At 40.5% G+C, this 22,989-nt stretch overlaps 4 protein-coding genes across 4 annotated transcripts in view; 3 read left to right on the top strand and 1 right to left on the bottom strand.

Moving 5' to 3' along the window:
* Positions 1-3,806, bottom strand: part of LOC116398443 (cell surface glycoprotein 1-like) — a 4,152-nt gene extending 346 nt beyond the window's left edge. Inside the window, exons 1-2 of the mRNA XM_031874719.1 lie at positions 685-3,806; positions 268-476 (exon numbers count right to left, since the gene is read on the bottom strand). Coding sequence (XP_031730579.1) covers positions 268-476; positions 685-3,759 — 3,284 coding nt within the window. The 5' untranslated portion in view covers positions 3,760-3,806. The remainder of the gene's footprint in view (positions 1-267; positions 477-684) is intronic.
* Positions 3,807-5,305: 1,499 nt separating this feature from the next.
* oscp1a (organic solute carrier partner 1a) lies at positions 5,306-10,551 on the top strand. Its single transcript, XM_031874732.1, has 12 exons — positions 5,306-5,417; positions 5,601-5,630; positions 6,613-6,767; positions 7,074-7,241; positions 7,438-7,518; positions 7,610-7,713; positions 8,848-8,976; positions 9,082-9,130; positions 9,401-9,421; positions 9,924-10,069; positions 10,160-10,220; positions 10,429-10,551. Exons 1-12 carry the CDS (start codon positions 5,306-5,308, stop codon positions 10,549-10,551), a joined length of 1,179 nt encoding a protein of 392 aa, XP_031730592.1.
* Positions 10,552-11,470: 919 nt separating this feature from the next.
* Positions 11,471-13,763, top strand: lsm10 (LSM10, U7 small nuclear RNA associated). The gene is made up of 2 exons (XM_031874736.1): positions 11,471-11,577; positions 12,508-13,763. Exon 2 carries the CDS (start codon positions 12,547-12,549, stop codon positions 12,961-12,963), a length of 417 nt encoding a protein of 138 aa, XP_031730596.1. The 5' UTR covers positions 11,471-11,577; positions 12,508-12,546; the 3' UTR covers positions 12,964-13,763.
* Positions 13,764-15,351: 1,588 nt separating this feature from the next.
* eva1bb (eva-1 homolog Bb (C. elegans)) lies at positions 15,352-22,383 on the top strand. Its single transcript, XM_031874735.1, has 3 exons — positions 15,352-15,927; positions 19,381-19,525; positions 20,233-22,383. Exons 2-3 carry the CDS (start codon positions 19,459-19,461, stop codon positions 20,655-20,657), a joined length of 492 nt encoding a protein of 163 aa, XP_031730595.1. The 5' UTR covers positions 15,352-15,927; positions 19,381-19,458; the 3' UTR covers positions 20,658-22,383.
* The last annotated feature ends 606 nt before the right edge of the window (positions 22,384-22,989 follow it).

Below are 22,989 nucleotides of genomic sequence, written 5' to 3' on the forward strand. Positions count from 1 at the left end.
TGGTTTAGGATCATGTCCAGATGTTGGCGATTCTGGTGCTGGCTCTGATTCAGATGATAGTTCTGAATCTTGCCCTGATGTTGTAGATTCTGGTGGAGGTGCTGGTTCAGAGGATGGTTCAGGATCCAGTTCAGATGTTGGTAGTTCTGTTGCAGGCTCTGGTTCAGGTGTTGACTCAGAATCCTGCCCAGATGTGGGTGGTTCTGTAACAGATGTTGGTTCAGACGATGGTTCAGGATCTAGTCCAGATGTTGSTAATTCTGTTACAGGTTCTGGTTCAGGTGTTGGTTCAGAATCCTGCCCAGATGTGGGTGGTTCTGTAACAGATGTTGGTTCAGACGATGGTTCAGGATCATGTCCAGATTTTGGTAATTCAGTTGCAGGCTCTGGTTCAGATGATGGTTCTGAATCTTGCCCTGATGTGGTGGATTCTGCTGGAGGTAGTGGTTCAGGATCCACTTCAGATGTTGGTAATTCTGTTGCCGGAACCGGTTCAAGTGTTTGTTCAGAAACCTGCCCAGAAGTGGTTAATTCTGTAACAGATGGTGGTTCGGGTGTTGGCTCAGAATCCTGCCCAGATGTGGGTGGTTCTGTAATAGATATTGGTTCAGACAATGGTTCAGGATCATGTCCAGATGTTGGTAATTCTGTTGCAAGCTCTGGTTCAAGTGTTTGTTCAGAAACCTTTTTTGTTGCAGGTGCTGGGTCAGGTGTTGGCTCAGTATCATGTTCAGATGTTGGCGATTCTGGTGCAGGTATTGGATCAGAACTTTCACCAGATGTTGGTGATTCTTTAACAGATGCTGGTTCAGCATCATGTCCAGATGTTGGCAAATCTGGTTCAGGTGTTGGTTCTGAATCCTGCCCAGATGTTTGTGAATTTGTTGGGTCAGAGGATGGTTTAGGATCCTGTCCAGATGTTGGTAATTCATTTGCAGGCTCTGTTTCAGGTGTTGGCTCAGAATCCTGCCCAGATGTTGGCAATTCTGTTGCAGGTGCTGGTTCAGAGGATGGTTCGGGATCATGTCCAGATGTTGGCGATTCTGGTGCTGGCTCTGGTTCAGATGATGGTTCTGAATCTTGCCCTGGTGATGTGGATTCTGGTGGAGGTGCTGGTTCAGAGGATGGTTCAGGGTCCAGTTCAGATGTTGGTAATTCTGTTGCAGGTGCTGGGTCAGTTGATGGTTCAGTATCATGTTCAGATGTTGGCGATTCTGGTGCAGGTGTTGGATCAGAATTTTCACCAGATGTTGGTGATTCTTTAACAGATGCTGGTTCAGGATCATGTCCAGATGTTGGCAAATCTGGTTCAGGTGTTGGTTCTAAATCCTTCCCAGATGTTGGCAATTCTGTTGCAGGTTCTGGTTTGGGTGTTGGTACTGAATCCTGCGCAGATGTTGGTGAATTTGTTGGGTCAGAGGATGGTATAGGATCCTGTCCAGATGTTGGTAATTCTGTTGCAGGCTCTGGTTCGGGTGTTGGCTCAGAATCCTGCCCAGATGTTGATAATTCTGTTGCAGGTGCTGGTTCGGGTGTTGATTCAGAATCCTGCTCAGATGTTGGTGATTCTGTAACAGGTGCTGGTTCAGAGGATGGTTCAGGATCATGTCCAGATGTTGGCCATTCTGGTGCTGGCTCTGGTTCAGATGATGGTTCTGAATCTTGCCCTGATGTTGTGGATGCTGGTGGAGGTGCTGGTTCAGAGGATGGTTCCGGATCCAGTTCAGATGTTGGTAATTCTGTTGTAGGATCCGGTTCAAGTGTTTGTTCAGAAACCTGCCCAGATGTGGTTAATTCTGTAACAGATGGTGGTTCCGGTGTTGGTTCATAATCCTGCCCAGATGTTGGTGATTCTGTTGCAGGTGCTGGGTCAATTGATGGTTCAGTATCATGTTCAGATGTTGGCGATTCTGGTGCAGCTGTTGGATCAGAACTTTCACCAGATGTTGGTGATTCTTTAACAGATGCTGGTGATTCTTCAACAGATGCTGGTTCAGGATCATGTCCAGATGTTGGCAAATCTGGTTCAGGTGTTGGTCCTAAATCCTGCCCAGATGTTAGCAATTCTGTTGCAGTTTCTGGTTTGGGTGTTGGTACTGAATCCTGCCCAGATGTTGGTGAATTTGTTGGGTCAGAGGATGGTATAGGATCCTCTCCAGATGTTGGTAATTCTGTTGCAGGCTCTCGTTCAGGTGTTGGCTCAGAATCCTGCCCAGATGTTGGCAATTCTGGTGCTGGCTCTGGTTCAGATGATGGTTCTGAATCTTGCCCTGATGTTGATAATTCTGTTGCAGGTGCTGGTTCGGGTGTTGATTCAGAATCCTGCTCAGATGTTGGTGATTCCGTAACAGGTGCTGGTTCAGAGGATGGTTCAGGATCATGTCCAGATGTTGGCCATTCTGGTGCTGGCTCTGGTTCAGATGATGGTTCTGAATCTTGCCCTGATGTTGTGGATGCTGGTGGAGGTGCTGGTTCAGAGGATGGTTCAGGATCCAGTTCAGATGTTGGTAATTCTGTTGCAGGATCCGGTTCAAGTGTTGGTTCAGAAACCTGCCCAGATGTGATTAATTCTGTAACAGGTGCTAGTTCAGAGGATGGTTGAGGATCGTTTCCAGATGTTGGCAATTCTAGTGCTGGCTCTGGTTCAGATGATGGTTCAGAAACCTGCCCAGATGTGGTTGATTCTGTAACAGATGGTGGTTCAGGTTTTGGTTCAGAATGCTGCCCAGATGTTGGTGATTCTGTTGCAGGTTTAGGTTTAGAAGATAGTTCTGAAACCTGCCCATATTGTGTTAATGCTTCAGGTCTATTGCCAGCTTCAGGTGTTGTCACTATGTCCTCTACAGTTTGTGGCTTGATTGTTGTTTGAGGAATCTCTCCTTCATGTCTATGTCCCGTTTCTGCCGCTTTACTACAACTGCATGTTTTGAGTTGACTGATGTTTTCAATAAGATCAGCACTGGGGAAGTTCATGCTCAAGACACCTAAGCAACCTTGGTTTAAGGAGCTTTTCTCATGCTGCACCACAAAGTCATAAAGCTGCTTGTTAACTTTTTTGGCCAATGTTTTAGGACTTTCAAGCCTTGATGCTATACTATCAGTCAGTACAATGTGATGGTCACATAGGTGTGACTTGATTCGCTTTATGTTCCCTTCAACATTATTTAGCTTTTCATGTTCAAAGAAAAAAGATTCATGGTTTTCTGTTCCAGCAATGCCAGTGTTACTTTGCAGAAAAACAATCTTTCCCCTTGCCTGTTGCATGTTTGGTACCGACAACATAGTCCATATTTTATCTTTGTTCTTTTCAATCAATTGCTTCATTAGTACTTCAACTTTGCTTTTGTATAACCTATGTAGTGTCACTTTCAACAGCACAGTGTCAGTACTATCTTTTAAGAAATCTAAAATGATCTTGAGGACTTCATCCAATCGAATGTGTTGCCAGAACATCCAGTGTCTATCCTGGATATAAACATGTTTTTGGTTGGGCAGCCAAATCCCAGCATGCACATCAAAATACCGTATTCCTACATTAAGTTGGTCTTTTAAGGTCCAAATTTGAGATTTAACAAGTGGTCCTCCATATAATGATAAGCTTTCGTGTGTTCCTGGAATGGAGATAGCAGACACTGAAGTATTCTCAGGTATATCCTTCATCCAGTTCAGGTTATAAAATTTGCGATCTAGGGTTGGGTTATCATTGAAACCGGTCCATGAGCTTGAACAGGAGGTTGTTCTGGTGGGAAGAAGACACATGAAACATGATATTCGCTAATTTAAATAATTCAACAGCAGAAAAAAGTTTCAATAGTTCTTCAACAATAGTCACATAAAAAAGGAAAACTGTTAAAATATGAAACAAATATTTGCAGAATATGTAGCTGAGTGATGTGATAAAGCACGCTATTTTATGCAGATATGGATATGGTGAGAAAGAATTACAACACAATACAATTACCAATGTTAGGTTTGACTTACATACAGAGAAGCCAGAGGCAAAGATGGATCCCCATAATTGGTTTGTTGGCTAAATTATAATCCGGTGAGCTCATTCAGGATTTATTCAGCTCTCTTTCCCAGATGTTTACAATTTGTCTCAACTGACAATTTGTAAAATGTTTTACAAGAAACGCTCTTACCCGCGGACATGACTAGGACAAAAAGGCAATTGGCTCCCTTGTGAGCGAGCAGCCGTAACAGTGAGCATGAAGATAAACTTTCATTTGCATGATACTACTCTCTAATCTTTTATTTTGAATAGCAGGGAGAGGGAGAGAGAAAGAGACAAAGATGTGTGGGCATCGTAAAAGTGGTGAACAGATCATATAACAATCTAGTTAGTAAAATGTGGCTTCAGGGAACAGTCAGTTTAGATATCCTTTACATGCATTGCATGCAGAACCCATTTTTGACCTAAATTCAATTAATTTAATGTAAGAATTTAGGAAATTCACTTGTATTGGAACAAATATTAGTATGCAATATCTGTGTGGACAGCTACATTATGTATATGGCCAAAACTATGATGACACACTTGTCCACATACTTTTGTGTATATTTGGTTTGGTCTCTGGCTGTATCTTAATATTTATTGCACAGATACAAGTATGTTACTGTCCTTCTCGTTTAACTTGAAAAAAGTGTACTTTCCCAAATTTTTAACTATTCTTTTAATGCTACAACCATACAGTGATATTATAGAAAAAAGTGTGCATAATCGCTTTCTCAGAAGTGCGGAGGACGTTATAGCAGTAAACTAACACTCATGGTTTTGGAATGAAAGGTATAACAAGCACATACTGTACTTTGTTCAGGTTACCTCTTAATTTGTGTTTATTTTATTAAACACTACCTGGGCAAATGAAGACGACAGTATTTGGTTTCTTCGGGGTTACTTTCATGTTTGCATCATGCTGTAAATTTTTGTCAACAGGTCTATAAAGCACACGCTCTTGTGACGTACAGAAATTGAACATATACACAGAGCCATTTACCTTCTGTGATTGGTTGTGCTTTGCTGTTACGTCATCCTTATCCTGGCCAATAAGCTTGTGTCTGGCGCATGCTGATCCTCTCCCTCACCACCTGTTGCATCTTAGTGGACAGGTTATCTGCAGAGGCATGATCCCATAAGACTTTACATGGACAATTTTTTGACAGTGGCAATTCAAAGCGGGAACCATCAGATAATGCCTTTTAAATGACAAGAGTGCGTTTGATTTGACAGGGGCTCAACCGCTTCCAACGGCTACTTCTGCACCAGCTTTTGCCTGCGAGTTTATCCCTTCTTTATCTTGGCAAGATGTCTGTGAGAACTCTCCCCCTTGTTTTCATTAATCTGGGTGGAGAGATGCTTTACATACTGGACCAACGCCTACAAGCTCTCAACACGTCTGAGGATAATTCAGAGAAAGGTAGAGGTAGCTAGAGAACTGACAGCTTGGTAGTTGTGTTATGTGTGTAGCTCCCATCCATCCCTCCTGCTGACAAGCTGAAGCCTTGCTGTCAGATGTTCAAAAACTGAAAATGTGCAGCTCAACAACTCCAAAATGACAAGTCTATTTTTCTTTCTTTTCTTACTTGGTACTTGGATGCAGGAGTCTGGTCAGAAAATGACAGAAGAAGAGGTATCCATGTTGTACTTTTGCTTATTATTGTATAGTCAGTTCATTGTGGTCCTGTAGCAGTGGTGGAAGAAGTACTCAGATCTTTAGCAAGTATATATAGTTAGTTACTTTCCACTATTGCCCTGTAGTGTCTGCTATTAGCTGTAATGAGTTGAGGTCAGTTGTATGATACAGTAGTCAGCCTATAGTCTCTAGCGTAAATCCTAAATCAACCAAAACACAGTGACTACACCTTTGGTTAAAAGTCAGTTAATACAGGAATCTGACTTTTTGGTATCTCTTTCATATGAACATTATTATGCCATGTAAATGTAATAATTTTGTAAAAAACTACATGTCAAATTGTCATAGACAGACAAACAACGAGACAGCTAACTAGCAGGAAAACTATATCAAGTGTTACCTAGCTTGCTACGTCTAGCTAAAGCCAGATTTGCTAACTGATTTTACTGTAATTGTAATACTGTATAGAAAAAGAAATACATTGATGAATCAACATATTGGTAATCCTTTGTTTTATTCCATGTAACTAAATGAGGCAGTAGCTAATCCAATCATGATGGAGAAACACCTAGCTTAACTCATTGGTAACTGGTTTAGCAGAGTAACTCAGCTTTTAACTCCAGTGTTATTTGGTGGGATTAAGCTACTACTAAACTTCTAGGTTAATGTATCACTGATTCTCATATACTGTAAACGTTAATTGTTAATGAAATGTACTTTCTTAAAAACCAAAGAACCTTTATTAGTAGATGTGGCATACCTGCCCTGAAGACTGTCCAAAGGCTGCATGCAGTAATTTCTTGGATCTTTTAAAACCTTTTAGTAAAGCAGTATAACTCACTGAGGACAACCGGGTATAGAAACACTGCATTATAGTTGGATGACCATCAAAACAAGCTCTTCTGTGCCGTTTTCATTCCATGACCCAAAATAGCCAATTCTAACCACCTTTCTATCTCTGTCTCTTCCCCACTCAAAGTGATGAGTGACATTGTTGGGGCCATGTTTAGTAAAGACTTTATGGATGAACTTCTTAAACCCCAGCAGCTGTATTCTCACAGGACACTGAAAACAGTGCTGACTCGGTTAGCGCACGCCTCCATCATGAGGCTGAACCAGGCCAGCATGGACAAGGTATGTACATGAAAATAAAAATACATGTTTTTGAGTTTTTGGTGGAAAATCCAAGTCAAGTTTTTACATGTCAATGAAGATCAATTTCAAGGCCTGCCCAGCACTGTTGCATTTTTGGTTTATGTTTCTAGGTTAATACCAGGTCACATGTTGAGGATTTAATGGTTTAAATGAATTATTAATTTAATTCATTCATTTTTGTGTCTAGTTGCAATTTGAAAAAAAAGGAAAATTGTCGTAGTACTTTTGTTTGAAGAAGTGGTGCGTCCTTAAAGTTTACACCTTCTTTCTGTTCTTCCCCTGTAGCTTTACGAGCTGATGGTCATGGCGTTTAAGTATCAGGTCTTCCTCTGTCCACGGCCTAAAGACTTGTTGCTCATCACATACAATCACATAGATACCATTAGGGAATTTGTAAGACACACTCCTGTGGTTGTGAACCAAGTGGACGAGACACATAGGAAGATCATTGAGGTATATTGAGAGCGGTTACTATAATGTACTTTAATTACCATATTCCATTACTGAATCCTTCAAACCCATTGCCCCAGGATACAGTAGCTTATGTCTATACAGTCCGTCCAATAAGTTAGAGCATACTCTCTGGATTCCATATGTCAGTTTTTAATCACCTGTCTCTGGTGTGACCTGCTCTTGTTTTCCTTGCTAGGTATACTCATCTTTGCCAGAGGGTGAATTCCAACTTCTCCGACAAACATTGCTCATATTTTTTCAAGACATGCATGTTCGCGTGAGTACTCTGCTGTTTTTTACTCATTCCTCCATACAAGTGAAATGAAAACAATTTGTATTTTTTTGTTATTATTATTCCCTCCTCTTAGGTGTCACTTTTCCTCAAAAACAAAGTCCAGAATCCCAACGGACGTTTTGCCCTGTCGGTATCTGGCCCGGTGCCTCATGGGATAGATGTTCCAGGGCTTATTAGGTAGGCAGCTGACGAACATGGCATTGAATGTGTTCTGATAGTTACGTATGTACATGGTGACATAAAGGGTCCCGGTTTAAGCTTGCATCTAGCATCTTTTCCACTAGCATTTAACAACTGATGAAATTGTGTGACAAATATGAATTGCCATGATATTTAATGCAGACTTTAAAGTCTCCAGAGGATGAATCCTAATGACTTTTGGGATCCTCTGACTTTTCATCAAGCACCACCAAGAATTCAAAGTGTTCAATTATCCAGGATAGAACAAAATTGGGCATAGACCTTCATGTTCCCCTCTGATGATCCTTTAACTTTACATTCGTTGCCATTTGTCCAATGATGATCCCATCAGCCTCAGCTGTACTTTGTTTGGTACCAATTAGCTAATGTTAGCATAGTAATTAAACTAAGATAGTGAACATGGTTCAGATTATACCTTCTAAACTTAAGCTCATTATCACTGCAAGCATGTTAGCACACACACGTTTGGATTTGGCTGTAGATCTTTGTTACTTAAATGGTAAACAGCAGATACCCATTTCATTTACAAAATGGTCAAAAGGTTCTCTGTTAGCATGCTAACATTCAGCATTTAGCTCAAAGCACCACCTTTACAATCCATTTAGCATTGAAAAGGGACAGAATGGTTAACATTTAGTTTCTCCGAAAAAGAACAGAGTTACTGAACAGTGGCTAACAGAGGCTAACAGAGGCTAGCTAGGAAAGCAAATGTGTGCTCCTCAAGTTAAGGCTGGCCTCTACAACACAATTAACCAGAGCTCATTTCTGTGCTTCTTTACATGGAAAATGTATCATTACATTTCTCTTGCATCTGTTATTTTTCAACTTGATCTAATATATGTGGCAAATTATGAACTAGCAACTGACTAACATAGTCTTTGATTTGCACAGGCCTACAAGCAAAAGTATAGCATACTTTCTGGCCTGATTGTTGGGCATCAGGCAATTTAACGGCTCACTTCCATCAGTGGCACCTGATGAGGCTAGTGACGACAAGCGGACATGTCTTCATTTTAGATTTTCTTGAGTTGAGTCTCTTATAAGTTATAACTGCTTGTAAGAAACATCTCAATATTCCAGAGTGTCATCATCTGCTTCCCGTTTCCACAGGATGTTTGACAGAAAGGGCAGAGAAGTGAGACGTGGCGAGTTCCCCACAGGAGGGAGTTACACCAGCCCCATCAGACAGGGATGCTTTGAACTGCATGGAGACAGAGTCATCCGACTGGGCATGACCATGTATGTGTGAACTGTATTGGTACTACACCACATTTATATGGATAGTAAAATAGTGGATTAGGAGACGACATTGCTGTATCTTGTGTTTCTTGAATTAAAAAAAAGGTACACTGGGAACCATCCAGAGGAGACGCACACATCCAAGGCTTCTTCTGTCAAGGTAACAACCCTATTTCTGACATTACCATAGCAGCAAAAACACAGTTGTAGTTAACTTAAGTTTTCATATTGGTATCAATTTCATGCGTATTATATTATGTTTATTACATTTTTCCATAGCGGCACAGTTCCTTAGGCAACATTTCATCTACATTAAAATTAATTTAAATACATTTTACAGAAGAATAGCTCTGCTTTAAGAAAGTATAACCGTCACCACATGCTCCCGATGATGGTTTTCTGTGATGCCAAATTACCTTCATAGATGGCAGCAAGCTACTCTACAGTCCTCGAGTAAATTCTTTACATAAATATAGAAGTGCAATGCCAGTGATGCAACATAACGAAGTACATGTATTCAAATACTTAAAGTACAATGTTGAGGTACTTGTAGTACTTTACGAAATATACTCCTACATTTCAACAAAACAAATATTCTAATCCTTCACTACATTTGTATGAGCTATAATTACTAGTTGCTTTACATACATATTAATAATATTGAAATTTTATTTTATAACACTCAAAAGGGGGTATTTTTCTGCACGAGTACATTTTGATACTGCAAGTACATTTTGCTGAAAATCTTGTGTAGTTTCACTTAAATAAGATTTAGAATGCAAGACTTTCACTAACGTGGTATCTCTACTAGGATCTGGAAACATTTTCCTTCACAGCACTATTCTCTCCATTGTCTCATATTTTGCTTTTGATGATGCATCAGAGACTTGAGACCATCTCTCCATTCATGTATAACTTTCCTGTACACCCCCACCATCCTGCTGCAGAAAGACGACGCTCCCAACCTGCTGGCCAAAGAGGAGCTGAATCTGCTGGCTCGTCTGATGGGAAGCATGAAGGCCGAAAACACGCCCGAAACCGAAACTGGCTTTCGGATCAACCTGTTTACAACAGACCAAGAGAAGGAGGAAGCGTGAGTGCTTTTTTTTTTTTTGCTTTACTCATTCTCTGCTATTAAAGTAACAATGATTCCCATGATTATGACTTTTATTTTGATTAACAGGGGAGCTTCAGGGGGAGCTGAGCAGTCCTTGTTCGGAGTGATAAATATTCAAGCAATGCAGGTAGGGTGATATAATACTGTAGACTGTCAACAAGCCAGCTTTTAGTTATAAACTGTCTGCAAGTGTCGAATACTTCTTTACATACCACATACCACAAATAAATACACCCACTTTTCTAGACTGCAGTTAAATATTTACTAACCACCTTCTTCACAACGGTTACCTCATTGGTTTGTTGATTATACATCTGGGCTTTTGTTTGATTCAGGATGAACAGGCTGCGACACAGCTGGCACGAATTGCGGGACAGTTTGCCAAAGGAGACGAGCTGCCTGAAGATCTCAGCAGCAGCAAAGGAGACGACCTGCTGGCCATGATGGACGACCTCTGACCCAGTTGTGTCGTTTTTTTAAACGACTTTTAAATATCGTTTCAACTTTACTGCCTAACTCTTTACCTCAGGTCAAATCACTTTAACTGTCACTGTGAGCTTCGATTTAACCTGTAAAATATGCAGTTGTTGGTGTATTCTGTTCTACACCTTGTTGTTTAACATTGAGGAAGATTAGAGAGCAAAATAAATATCCAATGACTAAAAAAATACTTTATTTTAAAGTACTAGCACTTTGAAAAGTGCTACATGAATGCAGTGAACATTGTAAGACCTGCTACATTTGATATGCATTTTCTATATAATAATTATACATTTTCAATAAATGGATCCATATTTGTTTTGTTTCTATTCTGTTTTTTAAATACAATATAAGACTAAATAAGACTGATGCAGGGATCTCGATAGAAAGACAAAAGACAGAAATTATTTATATTTTTCATTCGTTTTTATTTATTGACTAAATTGACTTAGGATCTGGCAATTAAGGGAAATGTGGTGCGTGCATATCAATTTCCCCAAAGGATATCTGAAATACATTTGATGCATTATAAATAACTTGCAGAAATATCATCAAATATGTTGTAGGAAACATTAGGATTTATTTATCCCTTGTATGCATTTATTAGGAATTTGATTGTTTTTATATCTGCTTTTTCTTTGACGTAGAATATCTAATGCTGTTTATACATGATCCTTCTGATCATAATTAAGAACCTTGTTTACTCTGTTCATATCTTATTTAATTTTCATAATTCTGTCTTTTATGTTTTGTAACCTCTTATATTTGTAAACATATTGTAAACAGGAAAACAAATCATATTAAACAGTGTATTGGTGATTTCTGAAGCTCCCTGAAGAGGGCGGTGTTGTTCTATGTTGACGCACAAATCTGCGACGCACAATGAAACGTCATCACGCTGCGCTTCCTGGTTCGGACTTGTTGCAAGAAAACCAACTTGTTTACATGTTTGAACGGTTTATCGCCACTTGCAAATATTGTGGTGAGGGGTTTAACTAATTCAGGTATGTCCAACACACAATATATCTAGAGTATAATATGTAACATTTGCTGTCCTCAGGCGCTGATGTACTTATTTTGGTCCGTGCTGAAGCTAACCGTTGAAGCTAGCTAATTCAGCATCAATGGAGTTTGTCTGTCTCACAATAAAACAGCTCAGTTTGAGGTAAAGATGCATGAATATATTAGCTGTATCCGCTGTAGTAACCTTTATACAATGTACCAATATCATATAGAGGACAGAAACCGTTGCGTTTTATTTTGGGTATTAGCCCATGTGAGTAATGACAGTGCATGTGATAAAAGAGATGTCAATTCCTTCTTGGAAACCTCCTTTGACGAACAAAAAAAATTCAAATATCCTCCAAGTAATTAGAAGAGTCTTTAGTAACGCTATTTCACCTCTAGAGTATTAATATCGTACCTTGTTTTCTTTCCTGAACTCAAACAGTGGCCGTTCAGTCACTTAATAAATGTTCAACCAGTAACTGCATCTCTCCTGATTCTTAATTGGTGCTTCATTAAATGCAGGTGTGCTTATGTCTGTGACTACATGTCAAATAAAAAAAGACAGCGCTATTATCAGTTACAATACAAAGCAAGTGCTTAATTAGAGAGATAAAAGCGTAGATTTTCAATTAGATTTTTGTGATATTAAACTTAAACCAAGGCCTTGCTCCTATTTTCTAATATACATTGTTTGGAATTTTAACAGTCTACAAATGAAGGATGTTTTGAAGCTTTTCACTGACAGGCTAATTACTACTGCAGTTTTATAGCTCTTTTTAGCTCTGACTGTTAGGGGAATTAGTTTTCAATGTGTCATGGTCATATGTAGACCGATCACATACGCACTGTGGACAAACAGCCCTAAAACACTGTAATTAGGTTTTGCTAATGAATTGAATGGCAGCTAATCTTCTGCTTGTCTGTAGGTATCCCCCGACCTCTGGAGATCCCCTTCATTAGCCTCCATGGAGTCAGAAAGGACTGAATCCCCGGCGCTGAGCCTGGCACATGTAGCTGAAGTCTTCAACTCCATCCGGGAGCGCGCAATCGCGGAGAACAGCATGGTGGTCCTGCTGCAGGGTCTGCAGGGAGAGGTGACCACGGTGGACCTGAGGAACGAGAGCACGGCGCGCGGCCGCGTGGTCAACGTGGACGCCTTCATGAACGTGCGTCTGGAGGACGTGCTGTACAGCGACAGACGGGGCAAGCTCACCAAGCTGCAGGACATGTTTATCACCGGCAGGAACGTTCGCTACGTCCACATCCCGGACCACGTGGACATAATGAAGACCATAGAGAGCCAGCTGGCCAAGATCCACCGCGTCCGCAACTTTGCCAGTCATGGAGGAGGCAGAAAAGAGTACGCAAAGAAAACCAAATAACTTCTTTTCTTTTTCGTGGAAGGATTAAAAAAATAGAAACTCAGTTGAGTACTACTTGGGCAAGACTACAACAATAATACTTTGGGGCAACAAGCATTGCACTCGATCAGCAGTTTCTGACCAGAGGGGGTCACAGTATGATTAAAGGGATAAGAATGAAAACAATATGTCAGCAATACAAAAATACTTTCTTTGACATTTTTTCTATTCGGTGGTTTATAAATACGGGATACCTTCACCCTCTGTGTTTGAACTGCTCTCAACTCATGTGTACACCGAGACCTCCTCCTGTGATGACGTCGGGTCATGAGATGAAAAGGTTGGCGATATAGGCTGACCAACTTGCAATTGTTTTCATTATTACATTTTCTTGATTCATTTATGAATCTTTGGGCTCCAGTATGTCACAAAACTGTGAAAAGTGACAACTTCCCAGAGCCCAATGACATCTTCTGATGTCTTGTTATCAGCCCAAAACACAATGATATAGAGTTCAGTGATATGCAAACAGACAAAAGCAGCAAATAGTGACATTTTGTGAGGCTGGAGAATGTTTTTGGAATTTCCGATTAATCCATTATCAAAACATTTGCAAATTGATTTTCTTTCAATCGATAAATCAGCTGATTGTTGCACCTCTACACACAACATGAGCATCTTTGATGAACCGCTGGACTAGCTAATGAGTTGAACGCTCTCCTTGTGTTTTGGTAATTGAGTTTAAAGTTTGTAATTGACACAAAATAGCCGTTTCTTTTTAAATACATACAATAATTATGAATAAAGACGCTTACAATTAACTTGTCCCCTCGAAAACATCTGTTTCAGCGCACCACTGCTTTATTAAAATTAAATGGAACATATTACAATTCACAGCGAGTGAATTCACAGTGACCCTGTGTGTTTTCTCTTGAGCACAACAATATCTGTCTGTCGTCCATGAAAGTTAATAACTGCCCGCATGCAGGAAAACATTAGTCACCATCGATGCCAGTCTGGTGGAGGGAAAAACAAGCGGGCATGTTTCCATGTCGTCCACCTCAAAAACATCTCTGCTGCACGCATCAGTGAGCCGTCGCTCTCTCCGGTGATTTGGTGCCATGCCATCACAAGCCTGGCAGGACGGGACACCGGTTAGCCAATGGAAACGAGCGGAGCGGGGTCAAAGGAAGAGAGCGTTTTGCTTGGAAACTGCCGTCGCAGTGTGCTCCCGATAGAGAAATACGATTGGGAATTTAAGGAATTTGCAACGGGGTATGTTATTCCTACTCAGTGTCAGGAAGAGGACAGGCCTGACATAACACAGGCGGAGGCAGCTGGTGCAGATAAACCCGGCGCTGTAGAAAGAAGGCAGTGCATTAAATTAAGGAATATGCACACAGGAATGTCCCTCGGCGGGTGGGTCATTGTTTTGGCTGCGGCCTCGGTGTGTTTTTAGCGACATTTTTCTCTTGACTGCTCTAAAACCGACATGGAGAGCATCTGAATGACAGCAGCCCACATAATGACTGCTTAGCTAAAAAACACAGCCGAGCGCCACATCAACACTCACTAAACTCAGAATAGCACTTTACAGAGGCTCAACCGCAACAACAATTCTTTTACAGGACGTAACGCGGCTCGGTCCGCTGTCACAGACTCCACCTGTGGTCAAAGGAGTAGTCAGTTCTTGTACTTTAATACAAGTACCAATACAACAAAGTACAAACAATCCATACCAATACAATCCCTGCTTTCATTTTCTTTCTTCAGTAAAAGAACAGAAATATTATCACCAAAATGTACTTAAAGCATTAAAAGACAAATGTACTTCACTCAAGTACTGCACATAAGTACACATTTTGAGGTACTTCACTTGAGTATTTGTGGTTTACTTCTACTCCAGTACATTTTTGAGGGAAATATTGTACTTTTTACTCCACTACATGTATTTGCACTGTTTACACAATAAAAGTTGGTAAACTCTTCAAGTAAAGGCGCGGACTGGCCGTCCACCTCAAGGTGTAATTGTTTGTGATTGCTTGATGATTCTGAAATGGGAACGAGTACTTTTACTTTTGGTACTTTTAACTACAATTCGATACCAATACTTTTGTACTTTTACACAATTTTCAATGCAATATGAGTATTTCTGCACTGAAGTACTGCTACCGTTAAAAGTACCTCTTCCACCACAAAATGTATTGGAGTAGAAGTATAAATTTGTAGAAAATGGAAATCCTTACTACAAAATTAAGGGTAAATGTACTTAATTACTTTCAACCTCCACCAAACAGCAGCACCAGCTGGCTCCACTGTTTGCTTGAGTTAGAGTCACAAACTGCCGAGGTCTTTTCCTCCAAACTCGCTCGACGACGCTGAGATTAAAACACAAAGAGCTCAATTAATCTGCGAGCCCCCCCCCCCCCCCCGAAGGCACCGCAGCCGACTTGCTATTTCCTGTCCCACCCTCCTGGCTTCACAGTGAACAGACCTCACTGTGGTGCGTTCGTGGCCAGCAGAGGAGAGACCACCTCCCTCTGGTCAGTGGTGGGGCTCAAATCTGCACAGAAGCCAGAACAGCTCACAGTAAAAGGGGGATTTCTAGACAAGTTGGAGTGGTCCACCTGCATTTTTGGACGCTTTTATTTTTGGAGTCAGATGCCAGTGCCACACACGTACGTTTCACTTATCTCTCAGGAAAGAGGAAACACCTCCCTCTGTACACTTGAGTGTTTCTGGCTGGTCCTCCTCCTGTGGAGGATGACAGGGAGTGGATCATAGTGGAGGGCTGCTCCCTCAGCTACATCAGCTCCTCTGTCACAAACACTGAGTGAACAACAAACTCGCACTGCTCCTCCATCTTAATGATCTTATCTAAGTGTTGGCTGACGGACCAGCTCCAAATTTGGATTCAAATTCTTTGTTTCTCCAGTGGAAAGTGTTTTTGTTAGTCAAGCTGTGCAGCTCTCATCCAGGACCAAGGTGAGTGATGACTTCAGATGATGTTTACTCTTCACTTTTCTTCCTCCATATTCAACTTTCATGTAAATCAGGCTTTTATCGCACATTACAATGGCTCTCCTGTTGGGGCTCTCTTGTTGGACCCTTCTACAAACTGTTTTTTGGTTTAACATATATTGCAGTTACTGGTGTCAGGCCATAAACAGGGCAACAAACTAGTTTATTAGTAGGGTCTGCACCATGTTCTTTACAATACCGCAGACCATAAAAGCCTTTATAGATGCAGTAGCTACAATGTGCTCAAATCATCAACACTTTGACCATACATTTGAAGAGAAAACATTTGTTTTGCAGCTCGTTTTGTGTGTTTTTATACTTAATTTAGCCCACTTTTAATCGCTTTCTACTGTGATGATGGAAATATTCCCTGTCTTAGAGATGGAAGACATTCGGTGGACTACTGTAAAATAACAAGTCTCATTTTCAATGGTTTCAGGTTTCATCTTTTGACTTAAATAGGATTATCTAAACAGGAAGTGTGGGAGGGTTGAACGGAAGTGCATTTTATAGGGTTACATAAACAGCTACAGCTGCCGGGCCTTTGCATGTGTATAGTTAAGTCGGGAGGTTATTGGCCTTGTCTGGAAATGTTAGGTGTTAAATCTGTCTGCCCGAGGACTGCGGCTGTATAAAATGGACATTTGTCTCCCTCTGGTATTTCTGTTGTGCTTCCAGCTCGGGCAAACTTCACCACAAGTGCCCGCCTCAGGCATGATGAGTGTCTTTTAGTGTTAATGTTAGTGAAACAACAGAAGAAGAGTATGAGCGTACCACAATAGTGTTGTTTGTACAACACATCTTATCCTTTCTGTCTATAATTAATCCTAAAAATATTCTTTTATTAAAATGAAAAAAAAAAGAAATTGCCAGTGCAGTGAGATGATTTTCACCCGTTTTAAAAGAAATCAATTTGTTTTAAGAAGTTTCTGGAAAAGAGAGCTTAAAACATGACACGATACGACTCTGCATCACTGCACTAGAATCAAGGAAAACTCAACTTCATTTTGCAATCAAACAAGGTAAAGAAAATATTCGTACTGCACACCTCTTTAAAAAAAATGTTGTTTGCGCTGTCTTACAGAGAGTTAGATCGGAAGATCGATACAGTTCTCCACACGTGAAGCTTTAGCCAGCAGCTAATTAGCTTAGCTTAGCATAAAGACTGGAAACAGGGAAAAAAAGGAAGCCTGTCGAACGGTAACAAAATCTGCGCAAATCTCACTAATTAACACATTATATCATGTTTTTTTAATTTGTACAAAAACCGAAGCGTACAAACAATATTTAGCTGTTTTAATCTTTTAACTATTTCTTCGTCAGGAGCAGCTGTTTCCCCCTGCTTCCAGTCTTTATGCTAAGCTAAGCTAACTGGCAGCTGGCTGTAGCTTCATGTGGACGTGAGAGTGGTATCAATCTTCTCATCTAACTCTAACCACGAAAGAAGTATTTCAAAATGTCAACCTATTCCTTTAAAAACTCAAATTACAGAAACAATATGAGTTGATAAGAAGGCCGTATCTGTAGTGTGATAAATGCCACAAGTTTGATAAACGGCCTGATCTGTGAGCATGCAGAAGTACTGGGTGCAAAGGCCAGTTTTTAAATTAACAAACAAACACTGTTTGACTTTACGCGAGCTGAAGCGGACTCGAAATTGCCCACTTATGTTGTTAAGGTCTGTGGGCCGCAAATTGAGGGTGCAGATGGAGTCATGCTTCTTCTGTCTGCGAGCTGAATGTCGAACAGAAGGCAGCGCTGGTGGAGACCCACCGGTTCCCATGAGTCAGCTGCCCCCATAGAGACCACTGTAATTGCCCCGTCAGAAAAAAGACGAAAAAAAAGAAAGACTTTGAGAGTGCTCGGGGTCTGCCAAGACTCACCAGGATAAAGATCAGGGTGGGAAAGTGACTCGACCCCCTCCCTCTAAATAGCGGCGATTGGGCGTGATTTCGTTTCGAGAAAGCAGCAGAAAGAAAAACATTTGGCTCCCACGCACTCTGTTGTTGTAATGACAGGGAATGTGAGGGGGTGGGAAATATCACTCATGTTTAGATCAAGCTTTACTGTAACATTGAGGCCATCTGTGACAACTTCAACCTCATCCAACCCTCAGTGTATCACTCTCTTAAAGCAACAGTTCACCCAAATTATGAGGAAAATAACATTTAGGGACTATGTTCAGCTCCAATGAGGTCTTTAGATTTGAAAGGATTAGGACAGACATGTTTCTGTTGAAATTTTAGGGACGGCAACGGTGCGGACTGAAACATCTCAACAGTTAGCCTGTTACCATGAAGTTTGGTTCAGACTTCTGCGTTTTGACCACAGGAGAAATAAAGAATTTCCCTGAATATAATTTGTCCAACACCTGTAAAAGTAACTACTCGTTAACTAAGATGTTTAACATGGTCAACATTATTCCTGCTGAACATCAACACGTAAGCGTTTGCGAATCCTTTATAGACCAGTAATAATCCATTAAAAAGAACAGCTTTTGGGTTGCCAGGTTGTGAACAACCATAAAGCTTTTTTAAGATACAAATTTAGCAAGAAGAGGGCTCCAACAGAGGACAGTATCACTTACTTAATGGGAACGGGCAGCAGGACGCCTGGATCATAATCCATTCATGGATCATAATTCATTCATGGATCATAATCCATTCATTAATGTATAACTCCAAACGTGATGGATTATTGAAACAACTCACCATTAATTCTTGTCTTGCGAACATTTCTAACATGTAAATACATATGCTGCAAAACTTAATGACTTAATAAGCAAAAAACCAAAGAGCATGGACTAACCCATTCCCAACATTTACATCTGCATTACTACCAAATAGAAATGACAAACGGCATTATGGCCAAAATGGATCTGAATGAATGGCTAATAAATAATATCTATAAAGCATATGATAGATCACTAATAAAGCCATTCGTTTTAAACCCGTCATAAAAGGTGCCTTGCCATCAATAAATCCTCAGAGACAGATATTTCAAAATAAATGCAAAATAAACTAAAAGAAAGTACACGTTTTGTTAATAGCTGCAGTTTCCAAGGAAATCTGTCATGTGACTTGTTTTCTGTGGGAAAAGAAAGAAAGAAAAAAAAAACACATTTGCGTGACGCCGGAAAAGAGCCTCCTCAGGCTCTGATGTCATAAATATAAACATCCCCATCGGACACAGGGGGCCTCATGCTGCTGTCCTCACCGCAGGCCTGAGTGTAAAACACTAACGAGGAACACAATGTCCTCGTCTGCTGACCTCTGACACCAGTTCAGATCACAGGAATGACGGGCGGAGAACTTTTTGGATGAGCTCAGACTTTTGGGTTTATAGCGACACTATATTATATCATATCAGATTTAAACATTAACGCACTAACTGTCTGCTTGTGTATTTTTGTGACAGGATCCTGCTGCTGTTGGAGTTCAGTGTGTAACAGAAAGTCCTGGAGATGGTAGACATCTGAAACCACTGAGAACCAGGATGGAGCCTGTTAAGAGAGACATGGAGCTGCTCAGCAACAGCATGGCGACCTACGCTCACATCAAAGGTGAGTCTTTAACTGTGGTTTTCAACCTGAGGCTCCATCAATGGGTCAGGCGTTAAATCTGTGGTGTCACAAGATAAATACCAGTGTTGACAAAAACAAAATAGTTTTTTTCAAAATGTCTCTATTTCTTGCTCGAAAACTCACAAAATTTGGCACACACGTTAGAAACGGCAAAAAATTGCAGAGTTTTGCAAATTTAGCTTGGGGCGTGGCAAGCTGGCTCCATAGCACCCCCAAAAGCACCACAGGTTCGAGATAAAGTTCCTCTTTTTATGTTCACGAAAAAAACGAATTGTGCTAAAAAAATGGCAACTTGCGGTTTTACAAGGGCCAGACTATTTCTTGGATCAGCAACTTACTGGAGTCTGGCAACCTCACAGTAATGACAAGACCACAAGTTGAACCTTTTTACATTTTGGTTTCTGTACAGGTTAAACAAACAAAACATAATGTGTTAATTTGTGAGATTCAAAGATGCTGTTAGTTGGATTTTGTTACTTTTGTTAACCTGACAAATCAATAGTAAATATTAAGAGCTGTCAGACAAGTTTAATGGAGTAAAAAGGTACGTTATATTTACCTCTGAAATGTAGTGGAGTAGAAGTAGCATAAAATGGAATTATTCAAGTAACGTACAATTAGTACCTCAATAAGTAAATGTATTTAGTACTTACGAACTCGTCCATTGTGTTTCTCCGCCCTCACAGCCAACCCAGAGACCTTCGCCCTCTACTTCATGATGGGCGTCTGTCTCGGCCTGCTCATGGCGCTGTGCCTCCTGGTGGCCGGCATCGCCTGCAGGACTCGCCGCCACAGCAGACCTCCCCCATCCCCCGAGAGGAGACAGCTGAAGGAGTCCAGCGGGGAAGAGGAGGAAGAGGAGGACAGCACCGCGGAGGACGATGGGGAGGAGATGGACATCCCTAAAGTGACAATGGGGCCCATGAGCGATCGCAGCAGCCAGTCCAACGGGACTCTGAGGAGCGTGAACGTGTTTGCGTCAGCTGAGGAGCTGGAGAAGGCCCGGCGTCTGGAGGAGAGGGAACGAATCGTCAGGGAGATCTGGAGGAACGGACAGCCGGATGTTCTGGTCACAGGGACGGGGACTATTGGACGAGTGCATTACCACTAACAGACACTTTGACTGTGCCCTAAAGATCCACCTCGCTGACTGTAAATAGCAGGACGCACACAGTACATTGATGGAGACATTTTGATTTGTGTGGCAACCCAAAGTGTTCAATATTAAAGTGAAGGACTGTTATTAAAGTGATTGGGCTGTATCACCAAAGACCTCCCCAGGGTCATTCATGTTTGAACCCTGCTCTTGATTCACAAACGGTGTTAACTGAGTCCAGCTAGTTTAGTCATGTGCCCCCAATTTAAACCTCAAACTCTGAACTGAACTTCTAATGTGCACCACCAATGTGCACATTAATAAAACACGGATACAGCGACATAACCGTGTTCCTCTGCATGTGGCAAAGTGGAGGAACAGTGATATGAAATACAAATTTATGGCAAAAAATAAAATAAAATAAATACCCTCCCCGTTTTTCTTCCCTAATAATTTTTGTACAATTCCTGAATAAATAAGACATTATAAAATAGGTAATCATATGAATGAATACAATAAAGACATATTCACAATATTTACAAATCCAATACATTTTTTAAAACTCCGCTTAAAGTTCTGAAATGTGATTTAATGTTAATTGAGCAAGAAAAAAATTGTTTTTCCTGATTTAAAGCATTATCGGTCTTTGGGGTGAAATTTGGGGAAAGAATTGAGTTGAAATAAAAGTCAAAATGTTCTCAGGTGGATAAAATAAAACAATGAGTTTAAAAGAAAAGGTATTTAATTATTCTAGGTATATTATACATTTTGTCTGCATTTGTTCATATGATATTTCTTAATTTTACTCCTGAATACAATATTCAACATGTCTGGTCTCCATAGCTTTTCTATTATATTGACATAATGCAGATTTTGTATGCAGCATAATTTGGCTTCATCTGTATTTTACCATATCTCTGCAATGTGAAAAATTAAAAGTTTAACCACTTTTTTTCAATCAAAAACAAAATATATTTATCATTCGGTGTAGCAGTGTCTATTTGTGATTATCTATGTATCAAACAATACGTTTATTTGCCTTTTTTAGCATTAATTAAGAGGAGAAAATAGTTAGCATCTGTATGCTAACTATGTAGCGTTAGCTGGAGCCGAGAGACGGTTAGCTAGCTAGCTTAGCTTAGCACAAACACTGGAGGCTGGTAGAGACTGCTGTCTCTGTTTAAAGGCAACATTCACCTCCAGTGGTAACGACGTTGACCGTGACGTCAACATGGGGAGATTTACCGGTCCTGCTCAAAACATAGTCCGGCTCCAAACAATGCTGTTCCAGCCATGGTTCCAGCCTCTCACATGTGAACATTAGCTGCTTTCTTTGTCTTGTATGATAGCAAATTTCACGTTTATGTTTTGGACTGTACTAATTATTCCATTCATGTTTTTGAGTGTTCAGTTGATTGTTTTCAATTCTTAAAGTTGTTTGATTTCTATGACCAACAGTCCTAAAATATTCGCTTTACAGCGATATAAAGGAGGGAAAACAGCATATCTTCATATTTTATACACTTGAATCAAGATTGTTTGGACTTTTATTTGATAAATAAGGCTTAAACAATCATCAAAACAGAACATCAGTTATCAAAAAAAGAGGATTGATTTAATCAACTAATCATTTAAGCAATTTAAACACATTATCTTGGGCTCTGGAAAATTCTGATGGGCATTTAAAATTGTCTGAAAAGTTTTTTTGTTGAAGAAAATAGCCTGTATATTAATCCAGAAGGAAAATAGTGCTTAGCTCCAGCCCTGGTGTTAAACTGCTCCCACAGAGGCAGCTTCACGGTGGGCTAATCTTAGCAGAGAAGTCAGATTCCCACAGAAACCCTCCAATCTTTTTCCCAGCCTTTAAATTGGACTTGTGTCTCTGACCCCAATACTTCCTGTGTTTCCCTTTCCCTCCCCAGCTCTCTCTGCTGAAGACATGTATGTTTAATGGCTATGAAAGAGCCATTCACCTCAGCCGTACTGTAGATATTACCAATGCTGAGCTTCCCCAAGCGGATCCAAGCCGTGTCCCAGCAGACGGTCTATTTTCTGTAGGCTGGATTTTCCTCTTCCGTCAATGAAAAGGCTCACTGTTATAACTGCAGTAGCTTGTGTCCAGTGTCCGTTAAGTGGCACTGAATGGAGATTGTTGTAGGATTTAAGAGAAAACTCTCGAGACTGACAAAATGAGACACTCAAGACCTGATGGTTTGTGCTCATTCTGGGACAAATTGTTTATTCACACTTGTTTGTGGTCCTGAGCCATCTATAACAGCTCCAAAAACATATTTAACATTGTTTTACCTCCTAAGTTAAAGTAGAAATACCACAATTTCCCAACACT

The sequence above is a fragment of the Anarrhichthys ocellatus genome, unplaced genomic scaffold (assembly GCF_004355925.1).
Source record: "Anarrhichthys ocellatus isolate YVR2014 unplaced genomic scaffold, GSC_Weel_1.0 scaffold84, whole genome shotgun sequence".
In the NCBI taxonomy this organism is placed as follows: domain Eukaryota; kingdom Metazoa; phylum Chordata; class Actinopteri; order Perciformes; family Anarhichadidae; genus Anarrhichthys; species Anarrhichthys ocellatus.

What these genes read in the sequence shown, in the direction of transcription:
- eva1bb (XM_031874735.1), top strand. Translation starts at nt 19,459, where the DNA reads ATGGAGCCTGTTAAGAGAGACATGGAGCTGCTCAGCAACAGCATGGCG. An exon ending in GACCTACGCTCACATCAAAG is followed by an intron (nt 19,526 to 20,232) that starts GTGAGTCTTTAA and finishes CCGCCCTCACAG; the next exon opens with CCAACCCAGAGACCTTCGCC.
- oscp1a (XM_031874732.1), top strand. Translation starts at nt 5,306, where the DNA reads ATGTCTGTGAGAACTCTCCCCCTTGTTTTCATTAATCTGGGTGGAGAG. An exon ending in GATGTTCCAGGGCTTATTAG is followed by an intron (nt 7,714 to 8,847) that starts GTAGGCAGCTGA and finishes CCGTTTCCACAG; the next exon opens with GATGTTTGACAGAAAGGGCA. An exon ending in TGGCAGCAAGCTACTCTACA is followed by an intron (nt 9,422 to 9,923) that starts GTCCTCGAGTAA and finishes ATCCTGCTGCAG; the next exon opens with AAAGACGACGCTCCCAACCT.
- lsm10 (XM_031874736.1), top strand. Translation starts at nt 12,547, where the DNA reads ATGGAGTCAGAAAGGACTGAATCCCCGGCGCTGAGCCTGGCACATGTA.